This window comes from Canis lupus, chromosome 27, assembly GCF_003254725.2.
Source record: "Canis lupus dingo isolate Sandy chromosome 27, ASM325472v2, whole genome shotgun sequence".
NCBI lineage: Eukaryota > Metazoa > Chordata > Mammalia > Carnivora > Canidae > Canis > Canis lupus.
The window spans coordinates 13,231,974-13,253,078 of NC_064269.1; the positions used below are offsets into that span (position 1 = coordinate 13,231,974).

At 33.7% G+C, this 21,105-nt stretch overlaps 1 protein-coding gene across 24 annotated transcripts in view; it reads right to left on the bottom strand.

The window, feature by feature from the left end:
* The window catches only part of LOC112665635 (mucin-19), a 124,276-nt gene that overhangs the window by 94,645 nt on the left and 8,526 nt on the right, over positions 1-21,105 (bottom strand). For 21 of the 24 annotated variants that reach the window (XM_049102640.1, XM_049102639.1, XM_049102641.1 and 18 more), the window contains exons 4-23: positions 20,757-20,777; positions 17,704-17,889; positions 17,401-17,568; positions 17,131-17,313; positions 16,450-16,566; positions 15,262-15,379; positions 13,529-13,575; positions 12,061-12,120; positions 11,169-11,397; positions 10,317-10,431; positions 9,809-9,869; positions 9,498-9,595; positions 8,289-8,499; positions 7,448-7,570; positions 6,854-6,977; positions 5,135-5,270; positions 3,633-3,725; positions 2,871-2,958; positions 2,359-2,496; positions 1,219-1,368 (exon numbers count right to left, since the gene is read on the bottom strand). In XM_049102640.1, the coding sequence (XP_048958597.1) occupies positions 1,219-1,368; positions 2,359-2,496; positions 2,871-2,958; positions 3,633-3,725; positions 5,135-5,270; positions 6,854-6,977; positions 7,448-7,570; positions 8,289-8,499; positions 9,498-9,595; positions 9,809-9,869; positions 10,317-10,431; positions 11,169-11,397; positions 12,061-12,120; positions 13,529-13,575; positions 15,262-15,379; positions 16,450-16,566; positions 17,131-17,313; positions 17,401-17,568; positions 17,704-17,889; positions 20,757-20,777 (2,466 nt within the window). Of the gene's footprint in view, positions 1-1,218; positions 1,369-2,358; positions 2,497-2,870; positions 2,959-3,632; positions 3,726-5,134; positions 5,271-6,853; positions 6,978-7,447; positions 7,571-8,288; positions 8,500-9,497; positions 9,596-9,808; positions 9,870-10,316; positions 10,432-11,168; positions 11,398-12,060; positions 12,121-13,528; positions 13,580-15,261; positions 15,380-16,449; positions 16,567-17,130; positions 17,314-17,400; positions 17,569-17,703; positions 17,890-20,756; positions 20,778-21,105 lie in introns of all 24 variants that reach the window. The other 3 variants (XM_049102619.1, XM_049102637.1, XM_049102638.1) reach the window with 3 other exon arrangements.

Genomic DNA, 21,105 nt, shown 5'->3' on the forward strand with positions numbered 1-21,105 from the left:
GGTTGAAATATCTAAATGTGAGACAAGAATCCATCAAAATACCAAGGATAACACAGGCAACAACCTTTTTGAACTTGGCCACAGCAACTTCTTGCTAGACACATCTGTGAAGGCAAGGGAACCAAAAGCAAAATTGAAACTATTGGGACTTCATAAAGATAAAAATATTCTGCACAGTGAAGGAAACAATCAATAAAACTACAAAACAACCTATAGAATGAAAGAAGATATCTACAAATGATATATCAGACAAAGGGCTAGTATCCAAGATCTATAAAGAACTTATCAAACCCAATACCCAAGAAACAAATAATCCAGTCATGAAATGGGCAGAAGATATGAACAGACATTTCTCCAAAGAAGACAAAAACATGGCCAACAAGCACATGAAAAAAATGCTCCATATCACTTGCCATCAGGGGAATACAAATCAAAACCACAATGAGATATCACCTCACACCAGTGAGAATGTCTAAAATTAATAAGACAGGAGACAACAAATGTTAGAGAGGATATGGATAAAGGGGAAATAGTGAAAGAAACTATATGGGAAAGGAGGGAAACTGAGTGGGAAAAACTAGAGAGTGAGATAAACCATGAGAGACTTAACTCTGGGAAATGAACAAAGGGAAAGTAAGTTGGGTTGTGGGATAGGGTAACTGGGTGACAGGAACTAAGTGAGGCATTTGATGGAATGAGTACTGGGTGTTATACTATATGCTGGCAAATTTAATTTAAATAAAATAAAATAAGTGAAAGAAAAATGAAAAAAAATCTATATTTGATTTTTGGTATAATTAATATATATAAAGCAGTAGTTAGAGACCTAGATCTAGCTACAGCTCTATCACTGAGTAGCTCAGCAGTTTGGGTTTTCCTATTTCAACCAATGATGACTCCCATGCCTAAATTAAAGATCTGTAAGATTTCCTCTGACCCTACTATTCTATAGCTACAGAGAAAACTGTCCAAGGAGGAACAGAATGGGTATAGAAAAGACAACTCTGTTGATCTCCCTTCATCGATTAAAGATGGGATTTCTAGTTGCGCCCTCAGCCAGCCAGACTGTTTCTCTGCTGTTCCCTGTAAAACTGTTGGGGACAGTACAATAAACTCTAGCTAAACCTAGGATTATCTGATAGTCTCATGTTATTATCAGAATAAGAATTCCTAGCACCAAATATTAAATTACAGAGTTTGATGCTCAATTACCGATACCTTTTTCTATACTGATGCATGAAGAGGGATTTCCTTTAGGACAGGGCATCATTTCCCAAGAATCAGCAAATGTCTGAGGCGTCTTCTCCAATATATTCTGACTTGACATTAAATCATCCTCCACTCTGTTGTTGAAGGAACCACAGAGTCCTGTACAGAGCACAGAACAAATTTTAACATTTCCTCAACCTACTCGGTGTTTTGGATTCACATTCTCATACCACATTCAGTTCTGTGCTTAAATCAAAACTAGCAGAAGCTATCTGAGAAAATGTCGTCGTTAGCCTTTGTACACATAAGTATAATCTTAGGACACCTCAGATGAATGCCCATTTTATTCAAATTCCAGGAACACAAAGATACCATTTGCCACAAACATTGTGTTTTTCCTGTGTCGCCATCACTTAACCTCCTTTAACAAGGTAGGAAGCATGCTTATAAAGCAGGGCATTTGTGACTGCATATTTTCAATATTAGTGTGGAGAGCTGAATCATGTTAAGGGCTATATGGCTTTCTTATCTGGAGCCTTCTGACCCATGAATTACATTTTTTCTCTATGTATAAGTAAGTCACCTTCTGGAGTAAAGACATGTCACAAAAGCTCAGATGGTCTGAAACTAGTAACTGTGGGCTTGCCCCACAGTTTGTTTGTTTTGTTTGACATCCATGATGGTATGTAACAAGTAATTTCTATGACAGAAAACCTCTGAGAAAGAGGTAACCGTGTCATCTATGAGCAGAAAGACAAATTGTAATATAGCTTGTCTTTGAAACTTGATATTCAAAAGATGTATATGTATAATATTTCCACCTTTTTCTTCTGTAGGTAAAAGCTTTTGTAAGTTACATTAACAAAGTGAGATATAACATATATTATTAAACCTCACTTTGAAAAAAAAACAACCTTAATTTAAAAACCTTAAAATGTTTACACTTGCTGAAAAACATTTGGGAATAGATTTTGTAATAAATAAAACTGTCTTTACTATCAGTTGAAACTGTTTTACTGCAATATTGAATGGAACATTAAGTAAAAATGCTTAATGAGCCCATGTTCTTAATAGAAAGATAACTGAAAATTAAAATAAACGATGGTTATATTAGAGCCTTGAAAATAAAAACACATCCAGGGGACTTACCTACAGTTTCTGTGAAATCATTGGGTGGCAGTGAAACATATAATTGCATTGCAGGAGCAATTTGTATTTGCATTTTGACACCAAAGTTTGTTTCTACTTGAAGGTATGAGGAAGATGGTTTGAAGACATACACTCCATCTGTTAAAATAATAATGTTAACAGTAATGATTATAATATTTAAGTTTTTTATTTATTAGAATGGTTTTATACTTTAATATCCATTAAAAACAAATTTTTAGGGATCCCTGGGTGGCGCAGCGGTTTGGCGCCTGCCTTTGGCCCAGGGTGCGATCCTGGAGACCCGGGATCGAATCCCACGTCAGGCTCTCGGTGCATGGAGCCTGCTTCTCCCTCTGCCTGTGTCTCTGCCTCTCTCTCTCTCTCTCTCTCACTGTGTGCCTATCATAAATAAATAAAAAATTTAAAAAAAAATTTTTTTACTGTCCCTATCTGTCCCTAAAAACTGAACAAATGAATGCAGCTTAGATTTTTTTTAATGGTATTAAACTTACCTGAATAGTCATAACGGCTTTTGTGTTTAATCTTATTGCTTGTGATTGTTCCATTTCTATCAAACACATATTTGTCAACTGAAACAGACTAATATTGAAAATAACCGTTAGTTCATGTTTATTTGCAATATTAATTCATTTTAATGTAATATATGAACCTAAATTTTTGTGCCATAAAAATGTTTCATTTTATTGGATTAGTTTTAACTATCTAAAATACAGAACATCTTTTGAAGCACTCCTATGTTGCTTCATTGTTTCTTATATCAATTCTTTGAGGAGAATTGTAAAGGAATCTTCATCCACAATTTGTAGATGAGGAAACTGCAATCCAAGACAGTGACTTCCATTTCCAAAGATCAAATGGCTTCTAAGTACCAAAGGCCAATCTTGGGGTCATCCCTCCCCCCCTCCCCATTTAGGTCTATTTCCATTTACAGTGTCAGTTCCAAATACATGAAACTCTAAACAAATATAATTACCTTCTTAAATGGTCTACAGAGTTTAATAATTTAATAAACACATGAGTTGATCTGTAATTAACACATCAGTTGTGTGTATATGATAATTTTTATATACTTAAGGAGCCTTAGAACTATCCAGCTCTTCCAGGGATTTTACTAATTTTCTATACAATCTCATTTGTGATTTCAACTTACCCAGTAAAGCCTCTCTTCAGCCACTAAAATTCTGAATTTGTGAAGTAATTCATTGGATCATTCAATTTTACTCTGGATAAACTTTAGGAAGCTGATTACTTACTGAATTTAAGTGGAGTGTAACACTATTTAAGCACGTTCCTGACTGGCCACTTGCACATGGACGAAGTTCAACACTAACAGACCAATCTTTATCCTGTTTAAAAAACGAATTTCATTGATTTATTAAAATGTCATTGATGATATGCTATTACCATGTGATTCAGTCACAATGCATGTTTGCATTTTAAACACACACTATTCCTACATCTAATCAGTCTCTTCTGAAAATAAAACCTTTTCAGTCTGTGCTAAGTCTAGAAATGGCCAAAAGTTTTATAGAAGGTCCAAGTGCTTTGCATATACTATATTTAAATAGTTTAAATAGTGGATTTTCATAGTCACTGTTTTTTTTTCTTTTATCAATACTTTTTGTCTTCTCTTCCAGGGAAAGTGCTGCATTGTAGAGACTAGTAGGAATTAGAGGTAGCATAGCTGGTTTATTCTCTAGACAATCTACAGTGTCTATTTAAATCCAATGTGAGAGGTATTGAATTTGTAAAACCATAACATGAGCCATGTCAAACACTGACTTCCAGTTCTCATTTCAAGATCCAGAAATCAAATATATAAGAAGCAAAAGTTCCATGTATTGTGGTATATTTCCTTTTGTTTTCCTCATTCCCTGCTTTCATGGATTATATGAAGAATATAAAAGGAAGGAAAGATCTGGAAAACTGCCTTTTAGTAGCAGTGGCTACATTTTTTAGATTACTGAGTATGACCCACTTCTCTGACTTCAGGAGTCACAGATTCTGCTCATTTTGGTTTCTTACCAATAAGATTAAATACAATTGTATTTTCAGACTACCTAAAGGTACAAAGCTATAAGATGGAATCCATCTTTTATTGAAATTCAGATTACTTAAATTATTAGTCCTGAGAAAGAATTTAAAAGTAAGGATAGCCTCTATCATACTGATGATAATTGTATTATAAAAACTAAAAATAAATGTAAAGGGATAATGATGAAAAAGGAAGATGTTTCATGGAACATAAAAGATAGTTTCAATTGAAGCATTAGTGAACACATGCAAAGAAAAATAGAAAAAAGAAATATTTTTTCCAGTATATTTAGAAAGTTACTAGTGATAAATTTGGGGGGTTTTGTTTGTTTGTTTAGGAAAGAATTTCTTTTTTTTAAGATTTTATGTATTCACGAGAGACAGAGAGAGGCAGAGACACAGAGGGAGAAACAGGCTCTTTGCAGGGAGCCTGATGTGGGATTCGATCCCAGACCCAGGACCACGCCCTGAGCCCAAGGCAGACACTCAATTGCTGAGCCCCCAGGTGTCCCCTGGGAAGGAATTTCTAAGGAGTACAGGTAATACCAATTGTCAATGTCAATATGTGACAGAAAACAGATACTGAAATATGTAATCAATAATTGAAGAGCTGCTTGTTATTTTTTAATAGTAATTTAAAGTAAAGATTGTGTTCAAATTTGTTGACTAGCTCGGTGTGTGTGTGCATCAATTTTCTCAAGTGTCCCAAGCTATTACATACATAGATGGCCAGGTAGTGACAGTTTCCAGGATGATGGTATTTAACACCGTCAAAGGTGGTGATTGAATTTCCTTCCACCTTACATCTTCCAGGACATAATGCTTCAGTGCAAGACCACTTTGCGTCTTGGCATGTGCTGTTAAAATGCAATGGTTATGTTAAAGGTCATCAGTTTTGTTTTCTCTGTGGTGAAAATAAATATCCCAACATTAAAAATCAAAACTTAAACTAAGACATTTACTTAAGCTTTATTAGACCATCTTTAAAAAAAAAGTTAATCTTTACACCCAACATGAGGCTTGATCAAACAACCCCAAGATCAAGAGTCACATGTCTGTTAACTGAGCCAGCCACACACCCCTGTTAGACTACCCTTATTCTCCACGCAGCATCTCAAATCGGATTAAAAGTCACATCGATGGTGACGTCCTGGCATTTTAAAGGACTTGAATTCCATGGATGAAAATAATAGCTTCTGCCTCCATTAAACATATAAAAACTTTTAAACTCGATTTCAGAGGTTTGTTTAAATGGAATACCTTTCACTATTAGTACTAAAACACCTGCCACATGCCGCATTGTAGATCCTCACTATTCAATAAAGTATAGAAACATAGAGCTATTGATTACTTGAAATGTGACTAGTCCTGATTGACATCTGATATATATACAAAATACAGCCTTTTAAGACTTAATTTGAAAAATAGATTGTAAAATCTCTAATTAGCTTTTTTATAAAGCTAATCTATCATATAGAAATTCCATTTCTAGATGATAATACTGTATCTTGGATATATAAAATACATAACCAAAATTAATTCCACCTCAGTCTTTTCACTTTTTAAAAATGCATCAACTAAAAAATGTTAAATTATGTATGTAGGTCATATTCATGGCTCACATGATATTTCTCTTGGATAGCATTGTCCTAGATATTCAATAAATCATACCTATTGTATTCATAATTATTACTATTATATTATTGCCACACTAACAGCAATACTTCTCATTTATAAAGAACATACTATAGTATAAATAATAGATTAGTTTTCATTGAGTCAGATTATTTCCCTACCAGGGCACAATACATTTTTAGGGAAGTCCTTTGGGGTTCTGCAGAAATTTAGTTTCAGGGAAAAATCATAATGAAGAATGCTGAACACTCTCTGATCAGCATATTGTTGCTGAACTCAAATAATCTACACTAATTTTTGGCCCATTAAAATCCACTCTTACTAATCTATAAAGATCATATATTTATAAGCATATATAAATATATACAAATATATAAATTAAGATTAAATATATATTTATCAATATAGTCACATATAAAATTTATTTAAAAAGTATTGGGTTGTTTCTGATTATACATTTTATTAATATTCTTGATAATTAGTATAATTGTTTCAGTGTTATAACTATACTCTTGTATTATTCTTTGCTCTATATTTGCAACCACCAATTGATTTACTCTTTGAAACACTATTTCAGTTAGAGAAATACATCACATTTTAAAAATACATAGAAAGTTCATATGTTTTATTTTAAAAGCACACTACACTTTCCCTAAGAAATAAAATATAAATTATCAACACAGAAAATTCAGTGTTTATTTCTGAAAACTTTATTTTAAGGGTGGATTTAGGAATTATTTCAAATGATCAAAATATTAGCATTATTTCACTATTAATAAAATGTGAACAAAAAGCATGCACATACCACTGAGAACCACAAGGACCTCCTCGGACTTCCCCTGACTGATAGATCTTTCCATGTAAATCGCAGGGACATTCAGCTTTTAATACACACTGCCCTTTCCCTCCAATATCATCCAATAGATAACCTAGAATAAATATAATAATATATTTATTTTACTTATAATATAATTTATATTATAATAAATATATTATACAAGAACTATATAAACATCAATAAATTCTCAAGAAATGAACTATGGAATCACTCTTGAGCTAGTTTTTTCAAGTGTAAACACCCACTTAAAATGGTAAGCTCCATTCAGCAATCAACTAGTTTGAGAACTGGCAAGAATATAATTTTCTAGGCCATAGAGCATTCTTAGGAGCCCAATATAGAACTACTGGGTCATATGTGAAGTTCCAGAGCCCTCAGGTACTATAGAGGTAGATATACACAATAACTTTATAAGCCTCTCCTACCTCTCTTCTGCAGTTTGCTAGAAGGATGGATTATGAGAGGTGATTTCATTAGAAATCTAGTAAGAAATAAGACCCACCATTCTTGAGTCACTGTTTTCAGTTGTTTTAGCATAAACATTCTCACAGGGTATCTTACCTTCTGGGCAGATGCAGCCATTCACACATTCACTGTCTTGAAAAGGAGCCACATCAGAACAAGTTGCAGGATTTGAGGGACCACATTCTTTGTAGATGTGTTTTTCTGGGCATGTAGGTTTTCCTGAAGAAATACAGAAATACGTATACATGGGAATGAGAAGGAAATGAATGTGATAAATACATAATATTACAATGGAGATATTTTCAATGGGATTCTTTGAGTCTAATTTTCAAGACAGGAGTCAGTCTTTAAAAATACTCACTACAATTAAATTATGCCAATTCCTCATGTATTATTTTATGATACAATATTTAATTTGGAGAAAAAAGTAAAGACGTAAGTGAGGAAGAAATGTATATTATATATGTCATAACATCTCATCTTCTTTGAAATGGATCCTCTGCTTGTATTTAACTTATAAGGATTGAGTAAAGCATAAGTTGAAAGTATTTTTACACTTGTGTGAAATTCACATTATATGTTGTACTAATTTTTTGAAAGAAAACCAGAGTAGTACTCAACATGCTTTTGATAACTTTTCCAGTTACTTATTTTCACTTTTTGCAGGATTTCTCATTTTTCCCAGTGCCTTTTACTAATTATAGGCTATAAAGTTCCTAATTGAAATCTTAAAGCAAAAAACTGTAACCATGGCAAGTCACTTCACCAAAACAGGACTGTTTCCTCATAAGTACCTGTGAGAGATAAGACTCCATTGTATCTAAGATCCCTTTCCGGGCTAATAGTTATTTGAGAAGATTACTTTGAAATACAGCTCAACTTTAAAGTGCTACAAAAACTTTCTGGTTTGGAATCTGCAATCAAATTTAAAACTTACCGCAAGTCACATCCAAATCATCTCTCCAGGACTCATAGATGCCAGGACCATCTGAGGTACACAGGCGGGACAATTCTGAATAAGTGTCACATGTAGCATTTTTGTCTCTATTTCGGCAGTAGTCATCAACACAGATCATTCTGTAGTCAGTGGAAAAAGCGGCGACCTTTCTACATTTTTCAAAGTAAGTTCCAATAATTTTGTCACAGTGCTGCCAAATAAAGCATGAAGTTTTATTAAAACATAAGAAAAAATTGACAATCAAATGAACATTAGGAAAAGATCAATTCAGAAGTATTTGCATGATAACCTATAACTTTAGGGGCAGGGAGAGTTGCTGAATGCTGGTTGACATGGAGCATTTTTGAAATATGTTCATCGGCACAGTGAATCCTGAAAGCATACTTCACCTCTGAAGGGTATTACGTAACAACTTCAGAAATGGCTATACCTACATTCATCCAAAATTTCTCCAAAGGTGACATGAAGTTTACAACTTAAGAAAATGGAAGGGCAGAGAGAAAAGAGATGTTGTCAGTGCCAGAGAGTGGGATGGTAAACGACTGAGACCACAAAAGACAGAAGGAAAACCAGTCCTTTATCTGCCAGTCTTATATTCAGTGAGCAAATGCAGCAGCAAGATAGAGTGGTAGGGTGCTTTCTTGGTGGGGGCATGTGAGTTGGTGCTGGAAACAATGTATTTGTTATGTTGGCTAAAGAGGAAAACACATACATTATTGAACTCATAGGAGTTAAAATTTCAACATAACTACCACATAGTTGTTTTCTAAATCTATTTGTCACAGAGAAACATGAAACCACTGTCAAGCAAATGCACAATTTGTACCAATGAAGCCCTAAGACAACTGATAACATTCTCCAAGTGAGATATAAGAGTAAGTGAAATAAAATCTTCAAAGATTGCTTTGAAGCAATCTCTGCTCAGCCAGGAGGCTGCTTTTCTCTCTCCCTCTGCCTGCCGCTATGCCTACTTGTGTGCTCTTTGTCGAATATATAAATAAAATCTTAAAAAATAAATAAATAAACTAAAGCTGAGAAAAAGAAAGACTGCAGGGACATCGGAGAGAAAGCAGTTGCACAATTCTGAGAATAAGACACACGTGCTTAGAAGAGGATGTTGGCTATCTAAATTGAAATCAAGGGGAATAGTGCTGAAATTTGCTACTAGAGGAATTTTAAATCTCTTACCTGTACACCATCTTCACAAACTTCATAGTTTTTACTAACAGCTTTGGGACAATCACCAGGAATTTTACTACGGGCAATGTGTTCATTGATATTGTCTCCTTAAAAAGAAAATAATGTTTGGTTCAACATACTCACTATGTATATGCATGTTATTTTCAAGCTAAATATAGCTAAATTGACAACATAATTTTTTTTATTTTAACAATTTCTTATTCCTTAGACAAATGCAAATTATTGTTAATAATATGACCAATCACTTTATAATTCTTTTGGGAAGCAATTTGCTTAGACTTAACATACTGAAATCTTACCTGGAGTGCTATTGAAGTTGCCACAAAGACCACAAGTTGGATATTGCTTGTGAAGAGCAAGCTTTTAAGAAAAAAAATCACATGTACATGTTTATAAAATATTAAAAATACCGTAAGAGAAAAATCTATCCAAACCAAAAGATAGTGTCTGTTCATATTCAAGTCTACCTAAGCTGGTTACTTAGGCATGTAAACAGAACCTCTCTTAAAGGACTTGGATCTAGAAGTTGGAAAGATCCTGACTCTTTTCCTTACTATGTGTCTTTGGGTAGATTATTTAGCTTGTATTAGCCTGAATTTTCTGAGTTCCATCATCTGTAAAATAAGATTAATGATAGTATGTACTTCAAGGTATTTTGAGGTTTAAATAAGATAATGCTTAGTACAGTGCATAATACAGATTTTTCGACAAAACTTAGCTCTTATTTTCCTTATGATATAATGTTTTTATAACTGAAAGCAAAGAACAAAAAGCACAAGAATGTAAGAAAATCAGAGCCAGACTTACTGAGAGTTTATTTTTGTCCCACATCAAAGACAGGATTCCTCTCCGGCTTTTCAGGACATAATGTTCTCCATATTTTTTAATGTGTATCAGTTTATTGTCATATGGTATCTGTACACTGAAAAGTATAAAATTCAAATACATATTATGATAAATATAGTATTATAACATGTTTTTCTTTAAATAATTCATGTTCTGTAGTATCATAAATATAATACTGGCTAATAAATATTAAAGTTTTCTTTTTCCCCCTCTCATTTCAGAAAGGGGACACAATAGTTTTGGTTTTCCAATTTTTGAAAGACTTTAAAGAACAATGAATAAATCCTTGGGGCTTTGGAGAAATAAAAAAGAAGAAACTGGTCCAGTAAGAAATAAATGTTCAAAAAACTTGAAATGTTCACAAGTAGATTATTATGCCTCAACTTCTTATCCCAGAAAGTATTCAAATATGGCATCCCTTCCAAAAATGAATTGCTACTTCTAAAAACAATGGTCTAGGTTTCAATATAGGGAAAGTTTCATATTTATATTTAATGATAAACTTACAACTGAAAATTGAAATATTATATTAACAGATTTGTTGAGTATTCATGTTGCCCAAATCTAGATATTCAAAATACTCAAATAAAACTACTCTTTTTCTTCTTACCTTGTTATAAAAATAAATATAGTATCTTATAATCCCACATATAACAAAATCTCCTATCAGACTATGTCCACGAAATTATTATAGTTACCGATATGAGCACCAAAATAAGAAAAGAATACCATCTTTTCCCTATTCAACTTTTTTTCTTTTTGCTCTAGGTACTAAGTGCTTCTATAGCATTTATTCATAATTGTGACATTTACCTTTTTTCATTGACTACAATGTTATCACCAAAAATAGAGACTTCATTATTGTCAATTTTAACTGCTATTTTTTCAAAGTCACTGTTACTGTTTCGTTTGATTTCAATATTGAAATCTCCTCCAGATTCAACGCAATGATGGCAGAAAGTGTATGCACAGGAAGACTCAAAGGAAAAGATGCGGCCATTGAAAGCTTTATATGCTCCTTTGCCCCAAGTAGAAGCTTCACCTACAAAATATTTAGAGTAAAATATTCATAATTATTTAGAACCATTAACATAACTTCTAGTTCTTATTTTTTAAGTATTTATATACCAAGAGAAAATATCACTGAAAGGTTCTTTTCTCCCTGCCACCACCTTAAATCAATACTTTTCTTTCTCACATATAGCAAAAAGACACACACTAAAAGTAGTACCTAAATGCTTGGGAATATTCTGGCTCAGGTGTCTATTCTGGCTCAAACAAAATATGGTGTTTATTCTGGCTCAAACAGAATATGAATAAATATCTTTTTCCTAAAGAAAAGGGAAATTGTCTCTAATGTGGGAAGGAATATATGGAGGGAGTTGTGGTCTGTTTGCTAACTTGTTCTGCTTTTTGCAGAGATAATCTTTCTAGTGGGTTATCATTTATATCAAATAAGTGTTAAAAATCGTTTTCCTCTATGTACATGTATATGTATATATGTTCATGAGTAGGTGTCTTGTGTATATGTGTGTGCATGTGTGTGTATGTGTGTCTTTGAGGACAAATAGTACAAATGTGATGCCGTTCAAACATGTAATGAGTTTAAAACTAGTTCCAAATTTTGGTTACTTTGTAACCCCATTAGGGACTGGCTGGCTTGAACATAAAAATATAGATAGAAATCAGAGTCATTTTTACTTACCAATAATTGGGCTTATTTTTGAGTATTTCGGAATTGCTTCTGGAATGTTGGATCCTTCTGCTATTTAACACAATGAATAGATTACTTAAATTTCAAGAGATACATTGATTTTAAATATACAGAAGATTTGGACTTCTCCATGGGAACTTAGAAGCTAATTCTGAAGGCCATCAATGAGTTTCTTTATCTTAAATATGTAAATTTCATTTTGTGAGAGCTATGATTTACCAAAGTCATATACATGATTATCTCTGAAATCCATACTTTTTTTTTCTTGAACAATTAGCCATAGTATTTTCAGAAATCTTATGAGCTTATTCATTTTGGGTCATGTACAATTACTAAGATACTCTGCATCCCCTACAGAACTGTATTTTGAAATTCAAAAATAGAACTTTACTAGCATACTTTTATTGGGAGCCACTAGCTAAACAGGTCCAAGGCAGATTTTATTAAATCAGTCTATTACATAATACTAATAATTCCATTACCTAAATATAAAGAGAATTCAATTCTCCTGATCAAAGAGGAAAATTCATATCCCTTGATACTTTCCCATGATTGTTATTTCTAACACACTGACCCTTTTATGTAACCAAGTAAATTTATATGAAATCTTAGAGCAAGGTCTAAAATCAAGCAGAATAGAGGAGCAACAACAATTACAAAAATCAATATTTTGATAGAATTTTTCAATATGTTTTACAATGCCATTTATTGTGTGTCTTGAGGCCACTTGTCTTTACTACAGGTTGTCTTTTCTCACATTGGGTGGAAGTAGATTGAACTCAATTTATATGTATACAATGGAATATTACTCAGCTATTAGAAATGACAAATACCCACCATTTGCTTCAACGTGGATGGAACTGGAGGGTATTATGCTGAGTGAAGTAAGTCAGTCGGAGAAGGACAAACATTATATGTTCTCATTCATTTGGGGAATATAAATAATAGTGAAAGGGAAAATAAGGGAAGGGAGAAGAAATGTGTGGGAAATATCAGAAAGGGAGACAGAACGTAAAGACTGCTAACTCTGGGAAACGAACTAGGGGTGGTAGAAGGGGAGGAGGGCGGGGGGTGGGAGTGAATGGGTGACGGGCACTGGGTGTTATTCTGTATGTTAGTAAATTGAACACCAATAAAAAAAAATTATTTATAAAGTCATTTTTTAAATGATATATCTAAAATGGTGAAGGAGATGCTGCATTATGTTTTATTTAGGTTCCCTTATAGTATAATTTAATCTATCTTATTCAGGAAGTTGTTTAAAATATACAGTTGGTTATCTAAACTTCAAAGAGAAGCATTTAGAAGCTCAATTCAACGTGGAAAAGACATAATATCATGTCCTAGTAAATCAATAATCCATAGAACATTTACACTTCAAAATTCTATATCTACACACACATACATATGCATCATATATGTATATTTTTTAAACACTGAAAGTCATAAATCAAACTACCTGGAGTACTGAGTGGTCCAGAGGCATTGTTGTCAGATGACCTTGTGGTACCTATTTTAAGACAAAATAGTTAAACTGTTTCTTAAATGTGGACATCTTACTTGGTAAAATATGAAAAAAAATTTTTAAAATCTGATGTAAAATCATGGATCCAAATTCAGCAATGCTAATAGCAGATTTAGAATTATGTGAAGCTCTATATGAAAAAAAATATTATCAACTTAACAACCTGTGGGAGAAACAAAATGAAATGCCTCACCACCAAATGAACTGATACCAAATTAATTTATTTCAGATCAATTGCCTTAAAATGTATTCAGGAAGCAAGAAAGGTTTGTGTAAACAGGATTCAGGGTCTCCCATCCCAGTTTTAACCCCACTTACTTCCATTTTGAATTGCTTTACATTTGCAAAATCTAGATACCATTTCAAGATGTCAACTGAACAAAGGATTTTGCACACACAAAAACTGGAAGTATGAAAGCCACTAATCTAGTTGAGCTGAGATGTTCATCACGTGTCTAATGTCAAGAGACAATAATGTCAACAGATTTAGAACTTGCCATTTCAAAGCCACTAGATGCACTGCAATTAGATATACTATCTGAAAGGACACTAATTAATAAAAATCTGTCTCAGTTAAAAAATTAAAGCAGTCAAAAGCTGGCATCCAAACAGCAGAAAAATCTCAAATTAACTACTCCACAATAAAAAGATGAGAGGCAACTACTTCTTAATACATCTCTCAGGAACACATCCTAAATTTGAATACCTGAACTAATGGCAGCAGATCTGGGGTTTAGATATTCAGTCTCTTAAACCATTTATATTGACTGCGTTTAAACAAAATTGATGGTATAAATAATGATTTCAAATTTCTCAATTCCATTGCAGTATTGACCTCAAAACTGAGGTCCAAAGATTAAGAACTACCCAAAATGGAATTATTTCTGTATGACCAAATCTTTTTTTGAGCAGATTCATTGATAGTTAATCCTGACTGAGATCAACTATTACTACACTACCTTATATCTCTTGCTAATTAGACTTTTCCTTTTAAAAATGTATCAATCCTAAAGTTGAGTTCTAAATGTGAATTCTGAATATTCTTCACATCACCCATGTCATTAGAAGTCTACTGCCACAGTTCTGTGGTCATCTAGTCTAGTGGCTCCCAAGGCTTTCCAATACTGCTAGCAAAATCAAAATAGTTTCCATACCTTGGTAAATATTATTTTAACAATATATACCACAAATTCCTATTCAATCTAATATTTCCATTAACTGGAAATATTAAATTTTATGAGATTTTCAAAAGGGATGGAAGTTCCTTACTCTTGTCAGTAATAAACATGTAAAAAATGTAAACTACCAAGACCAGACTCAGAATACAAAGCTCAAACCCAACAGATTATCTGCTACTCTAACCACCTCTTCAACTAATGCAACTCCAAATCAATTTTGCACAACATAAACAATTCCATATCAGTATAATCAGAGTTGTAAAATTCATTCCACATTCTATGCTAAAAATATTAAATGACTTTTCCCCGATCACATGTAGTTTATCATTTCAGAATTTTAGTTTGCTTTCTATTTCATTATAAATGTTTGTGATTTTCATTGTTATTTTATAATGTATTTTAGAATCCTGACTTTCTAATCATCAGACACAAATCTTAATTCTCAAGTCTTGAGAGCCAGATCCAGTAATATCCTTTCCAGTATCACAGGTACCTGTACCACTAAGACCAGTTTCATCAAATTCGTTTGGTCCAGAAGCACCACCAAGTCCAACTGCACCCTTCCTTCCTCCACCACTTCCAGAACCAGAAGACCAAGCGTTTTCTCCTAATGGAAAATCAAAATGTGATTAAAAGAAATGAAGAAGGAAGAAATTAATTTGGAATTCTTGGGAATAGAGTCCAGGTTAGATACCTGAACCACTGACATCACAACTAGGACTCAAGTATCCAGCCCCCATGAATCCACTGCTACTCTCTCCATTCCCACCATTTTCACTGATTCCAAATCCCTGCTGATCAGATGACCCCCAATTTAATCCTGACTCTTCAGAGGTACCACCAGAATATCCATCCCCATTTCTTGCACTTGAGTCACCTGCTGAATACAAAATGATGGTCACAGGGGCACAGTTGGTTGTCTGCCTTCAGCTCAAGTCATGATCCCAGGGTCCTGAGATCAAGCTCTGCATTGGGCTCCCTGCTCAGCAGGCAGTGTGCTGTCCCTCTGCCCTTCCCCTGCTCATGTACTTACTCTCTCAAATAAATAAATAAAATCTTCTTTAAAAATCAAAATAATGGTCACAAGAATTATTTTTAATGCATAGCATGATTCAGAATTTTTCTATGCACAGAAATCAACCATCAAGCACTAGAGCTAGAGCCTCCAGGACCACCTACTCTATTTCCATCAAAGTCTTTACTAATATAGCCATTAAATTTGAACCAGAATCTCCAACAACAAATTGAGTTTTGCCCTTCCTTTCTCCATTTTCAAAATTAGAAAACCAAGTCCTTCCTCTAATGGAAAATTTAAATGTTATTTTTAAAAATGATAAAAACTGAAATCCATTTCAATTTCACCAAGTGCAAGTTAGTAGAATGCCTGAATTATGGGCATTGGACCTGAGATTCATGGATCCAGGACAACATACATGGTGCTGCTCATTCTATCAATTCCCTGCCTCCAAATTCCTTTTTATCAAATGCCCAAACACAAAATCCTGAATGTTCAAAATTATCACCAGCATGTTCACTGCCACCTCTTGCACTCGTACATCTACCAGAATATTAAAAGTGTGTCAATAAGACATACTTAATAAATTTTATAATTGAGAAATGCTTAAGCAAAAAATTAACTATCAACATCCATACCACTAAAATTAGGTTTTCTAGTACCTTTTATTACATTTTCACTAAGACCAATGTCATCAAATCGATTTGAACCAGAATCTCCAAGATCAACTTCACGTTTCCTTTCTCCATGTCTCAAATGAAATGATGAGGACTTTTCCACTAACAGAGAAATAAAAATGTTAATACAATAATAGATGAAAGGCTGAAATCAACTTAGATTTCACCTGAGCAGAGTCCAAGACGCTTAGACTACCTGAGCCACTGGCATCAGAGTCCCTGCTGCTCTTATCACTCTGACCTAATCTACTGCTTTCAAATCCCTTTTGACCAAATTTCTAAAAATCATATTTCAAATTTTCTAATATGTCATCAACAAAATTATCCCCAATTTTTGCACTGATATTGCCTGCAGAATGTAAAATGATTGTCATCAGAACGTATTCCAATACACTTTATGATTCAAATATTTTAGGCACAGAAATTAAACATCAACATCTAAATCACTGGAACTAAATTCACTAGTACATTTTATTCCATTACGACAATTGTCACTATAGCAATTTGAACCAGAATCTCCAAAATAAAATTCAGTTCCAAACTTCTTTCCTTCAAGTCCGAAATCAAAAACCCAGGCCTTTTCACTACTAGGAAATTCAAAATATTATCAAATAAAATAACAAATATTTGAAATCCAATTTCTCAGGAACAGAGACAGTGGAGTACCTGAGCTACCAGCGTCAGATCCAAAGCCTTTGAATCCAGCCCCGGCAGATCTACTGCCATTCATTCTATTCCCTCCAATTTCATTGATTCCAAATCCCTGTTCATCAGAAACCCCTAAGTTGGTTTCCGATTTTCCAGAGCTGTCACCAACAAGTGTATTCTGATTTCTCAAACTGGTATCACCTGCAGAATATAAAATGATGTCACCAAGTGTATTGAAAATATTTCATGATTCAGAAATTTTTATGCATAAAAATGAGATATCAATACCTAGCTTTTGGGGAACGGGTCCTCCAGAACTACTCATTTGACTTCCTTCAATTTTTATTTTGCCATTACCACCACTGCCACCAAATGAACTTGAACCCGAAGCTCCAAAACCAAATGCAGCATTGCCCTTCCTTTTTCCAAGTTCCCAACCGAAAGACCCAGTTCCAACTGACAGAAAAATTAAAATGTTATTAAAAATCAATCTTAATAATCTTAGTATTAAATACTAAAGAAATGTATTTTTAATCAATTAGTTACTTTAATTAATTTCAAAGTTTGTAGAATGAGTCTTAGTTGAAGTACCTGAGCTACGAGCATTAAATCCGAAACCCACTGATTCACCACCGGCAGATCCTCTGCTGCTCATTGCACTCCAGTCAGCTCTACCAATGCCCAATCCCTTTGGATCAGGTGCCCCCAAACCAAAACCCAAATTTCCAGAGACACTGCTACTAAATCCAGCCCTACTTCTTGGATTGGTATTATCTGCTAAAATTAAAAAAAAAAAAAAAGAAAAAGAAAAGAAAGGTTGTTACCAGATGATACCAGGTAATAATTAAATACAACTTATGACTCTTTGCTTTCCATGCACAAAACCTAAATAGTAATAATTAGATCACTGGAATTTGATTTTCCAATGTTTCCTATTTCATTTTCACCAAAGTCTTTTTATGCAAGACCACTGATACCCATTCCACATGAGCCAAAATTACCAAGACTAAATTCAAAATCACCCTTCTTTCTACCACCAAGTCCAAAATCAGCAATTGTAAAATTCAACTGTTATCAAGACCAAAAAAACAAGGGATATAAATTATTTGTATTTTTCTTAATAGAGTCTGGGTCAGAATTCCTGAGTCACTAATATAAGAACCAAAGCTCATGGATTTACCAACAAACTCCTTTCTGTTTTTCCTCTTGCCACCAATTTTCACCTCTTTAAGATAACTTGCTCTGACACAAAAATAGCAAGATTTACTGTACTTTACTGACTCTAACTTCTTTCACTGACTTTAATTTCTAAATAGAAAATACTATTTATCCACACTTTTGTAAGTTATTTTTTCTGGAATTCTTTTTCAAGAAAACTAGTTGAAATATGAGTAACAAAATTTTAAAAATTAGTACCACAAAAGTACAGAAACATGAGAATCAATTTTTTTCTGTTCCTTGTGACAAAACTTGGGAATAAGAGAGTTTAAGTAGCTTTCCCAAAGTCCATGGAAGGTTAGCAGGAAAGACTGGAGATAGAAACTGGGTGTCTTCCTTCATTCAAATTCCTTCACAAAAGAATGAAATCTAATTGCCTCTTCACTAGAATGTTCAACTTGCTGATTTCTGTTGAATATAACACAGATCTTTTAAGAATCAAATATTATTTAAAAATCATTTCCACAAGTTCATCTAACTCTAAATCTGTATTGGTAAAAGCAATGCCATCTTCCCTGCTTTGCTAAATGGTTGATTTTTTTCTGTCAAAAGCAGAAACTAAGGAACAACTTAGAATACCTGTTTCACTGGGAGGAGAATCAGAGCCAGCTAATCTACTTACTGCATTCACATTAAATCCATTTTGGCCAGATGGACCCCTACCAATGTCATTTTGATTTGAAGCAGTGCCACCAAATTCAATACCACAAGATATACTTTTGGCAAAACCACTTGCTAAATTGGTTTTCTCTGCCATACAAAAATATAATCATTATCAGGAAAAAAGGTGCATTCATACATAATGTACAAGATATTATTCAATAAACATTGCTTAAACTGGGCCTACATTATCATTTCAAAACATCGCTCTCTATATATCTTTCCATATATAATTCCATACAGTGTAATCAGGGGGTGTGCATGGCAACCGATTTACCATGAGGTTTGAGAATTCCATGAGAAAACTAAAGCATTGGGGCCATTTAAGGTAAATTTCACTATGTTCTTTAGAACATGAGCAAACAACACCTCAGTATTATAAACAAGAGCAAATGTATCTGTACTAACTTGTTAGGCATACTGAGTTTCTCAGTCCCAAAAATCGATGACTGGACAGACAGGACACTTGTGTCCTTCCTGAAGATAGTTCAACTCTACCCCTAAATCCCAAAATGTTTCTCCCTTTTCAGTTATCATCCTTTGGACTCAAATATTAAATTTCAATATAAAATATTGAAGTTATCTTCCTTACTGGATCTCCTTCTTGTCTATTTTGGCACAGGTATGAACTATAGAGATTGTGGGGACCACACAAGTAAAGTAAAAGTAGGCCACTTGGGAGAAGTATGTAGAACTGGGGAGAACATGCCTCATCTAAAGAAAATTGATTTTTTTTTCAAATAAAATCAAACATCAGTCTACAAACTGTTTAGGAACTGTGTTTTATAATATTATTCATAAAGCTGAGCATGCAGTTTAAAGACAGAATCTCAGTATAGAAAATAAGTTGTGGTTGGAGATAAAATGTGAGCCAAATTTGAATCAAATTTGGGAAAAGGAAGCATTTTAATTAAATACCATAAAAATTATTGATCACTATAAGATTAGCACCAAGAAGAAAGATAGCATAAGAACGCTAAAACTATCAGGAAAAATAATGTAACTTAATGTAAACATCTTTGCCAAAATTCTCTAAAGACAAGAAGAATTCATCAGTCTCATTGGGCCTGGAATTAGTGACTCTCTATTCCCCACTATTACTATTAAGGCCATGTGCTGCAAATAATGCCAGGATTATCAGGTTATCCCAAATGAAACGAAGTACTTGTTTCCTAGGTAAGCGTTTTTCTCTAACAGTACCTGCTGGAGTGTCTTTTAACACTAAACTATCAGTATCTCGATGTTTCCTCGACCCATCTTCAGCCCCTCCAGGAGCATTAAATACAATGTTAGGGAGTGAACCAACCAGAGATTTCTTTCTTCTGTTTGGGTCACCAAAGTTCAGACTACTGAACAAAAAGCCACCTAATGTGAATAACAGAAGATCATAATTGAAAAAAGTATTGTTGGCACAAAATGGTGATTTGACTGTGACACTTAGAAAGCTGCATGTTATTTCCCTGTTATTCTGGAAGCCCTTGGAATGACATACATTGCTTATTGCCTTACTTGCCACATCCACACCTTTTTGTCATATTCTAAGACTTCAAGAAAGAGAGATGAATAGAGCTATGAAGCTTTCACCACCCTACACTAGAAATGCTTCTTATAAAGAGGGCAGAAACCTCCCCAGCTGTTTCCTTTTCATTGCTAAGCCCTGAGTTCCAGTGTCCAACATCCCCCCCATCAAAATATTCTGCTGTGTTGAATCCACACCATCCTTGGCTTATCCTTTATTTATAGCTGATAAAATTAAAATAACATACCTAATTGTCTTTTCTGTTTTCCTGTAAAGAAAAAACAATGAGAATATTTACTCATAAATTGCAGCATTCACTTCCTTCAAATCTTAGCTTAAATATCATCTCAATGAGACACACTCTGGAAATTTAAAATTGCCATCCCCATTCTAACACTCCCAATTATCATTATATTTATTCCAGAGATTTTATCATCATGTAATATACCATGTTTACTACTTAGTGCTTTATTGTTTACTGCCTATCTGCTTCTTCTAGATTTTAAGCTCCATAAACTCAAGGTTTTTTACCTGTTCCATTTACTGAGGTACCACAGGTGTCTAGATATTAGATTTTAATATCTAAATATCTTAGT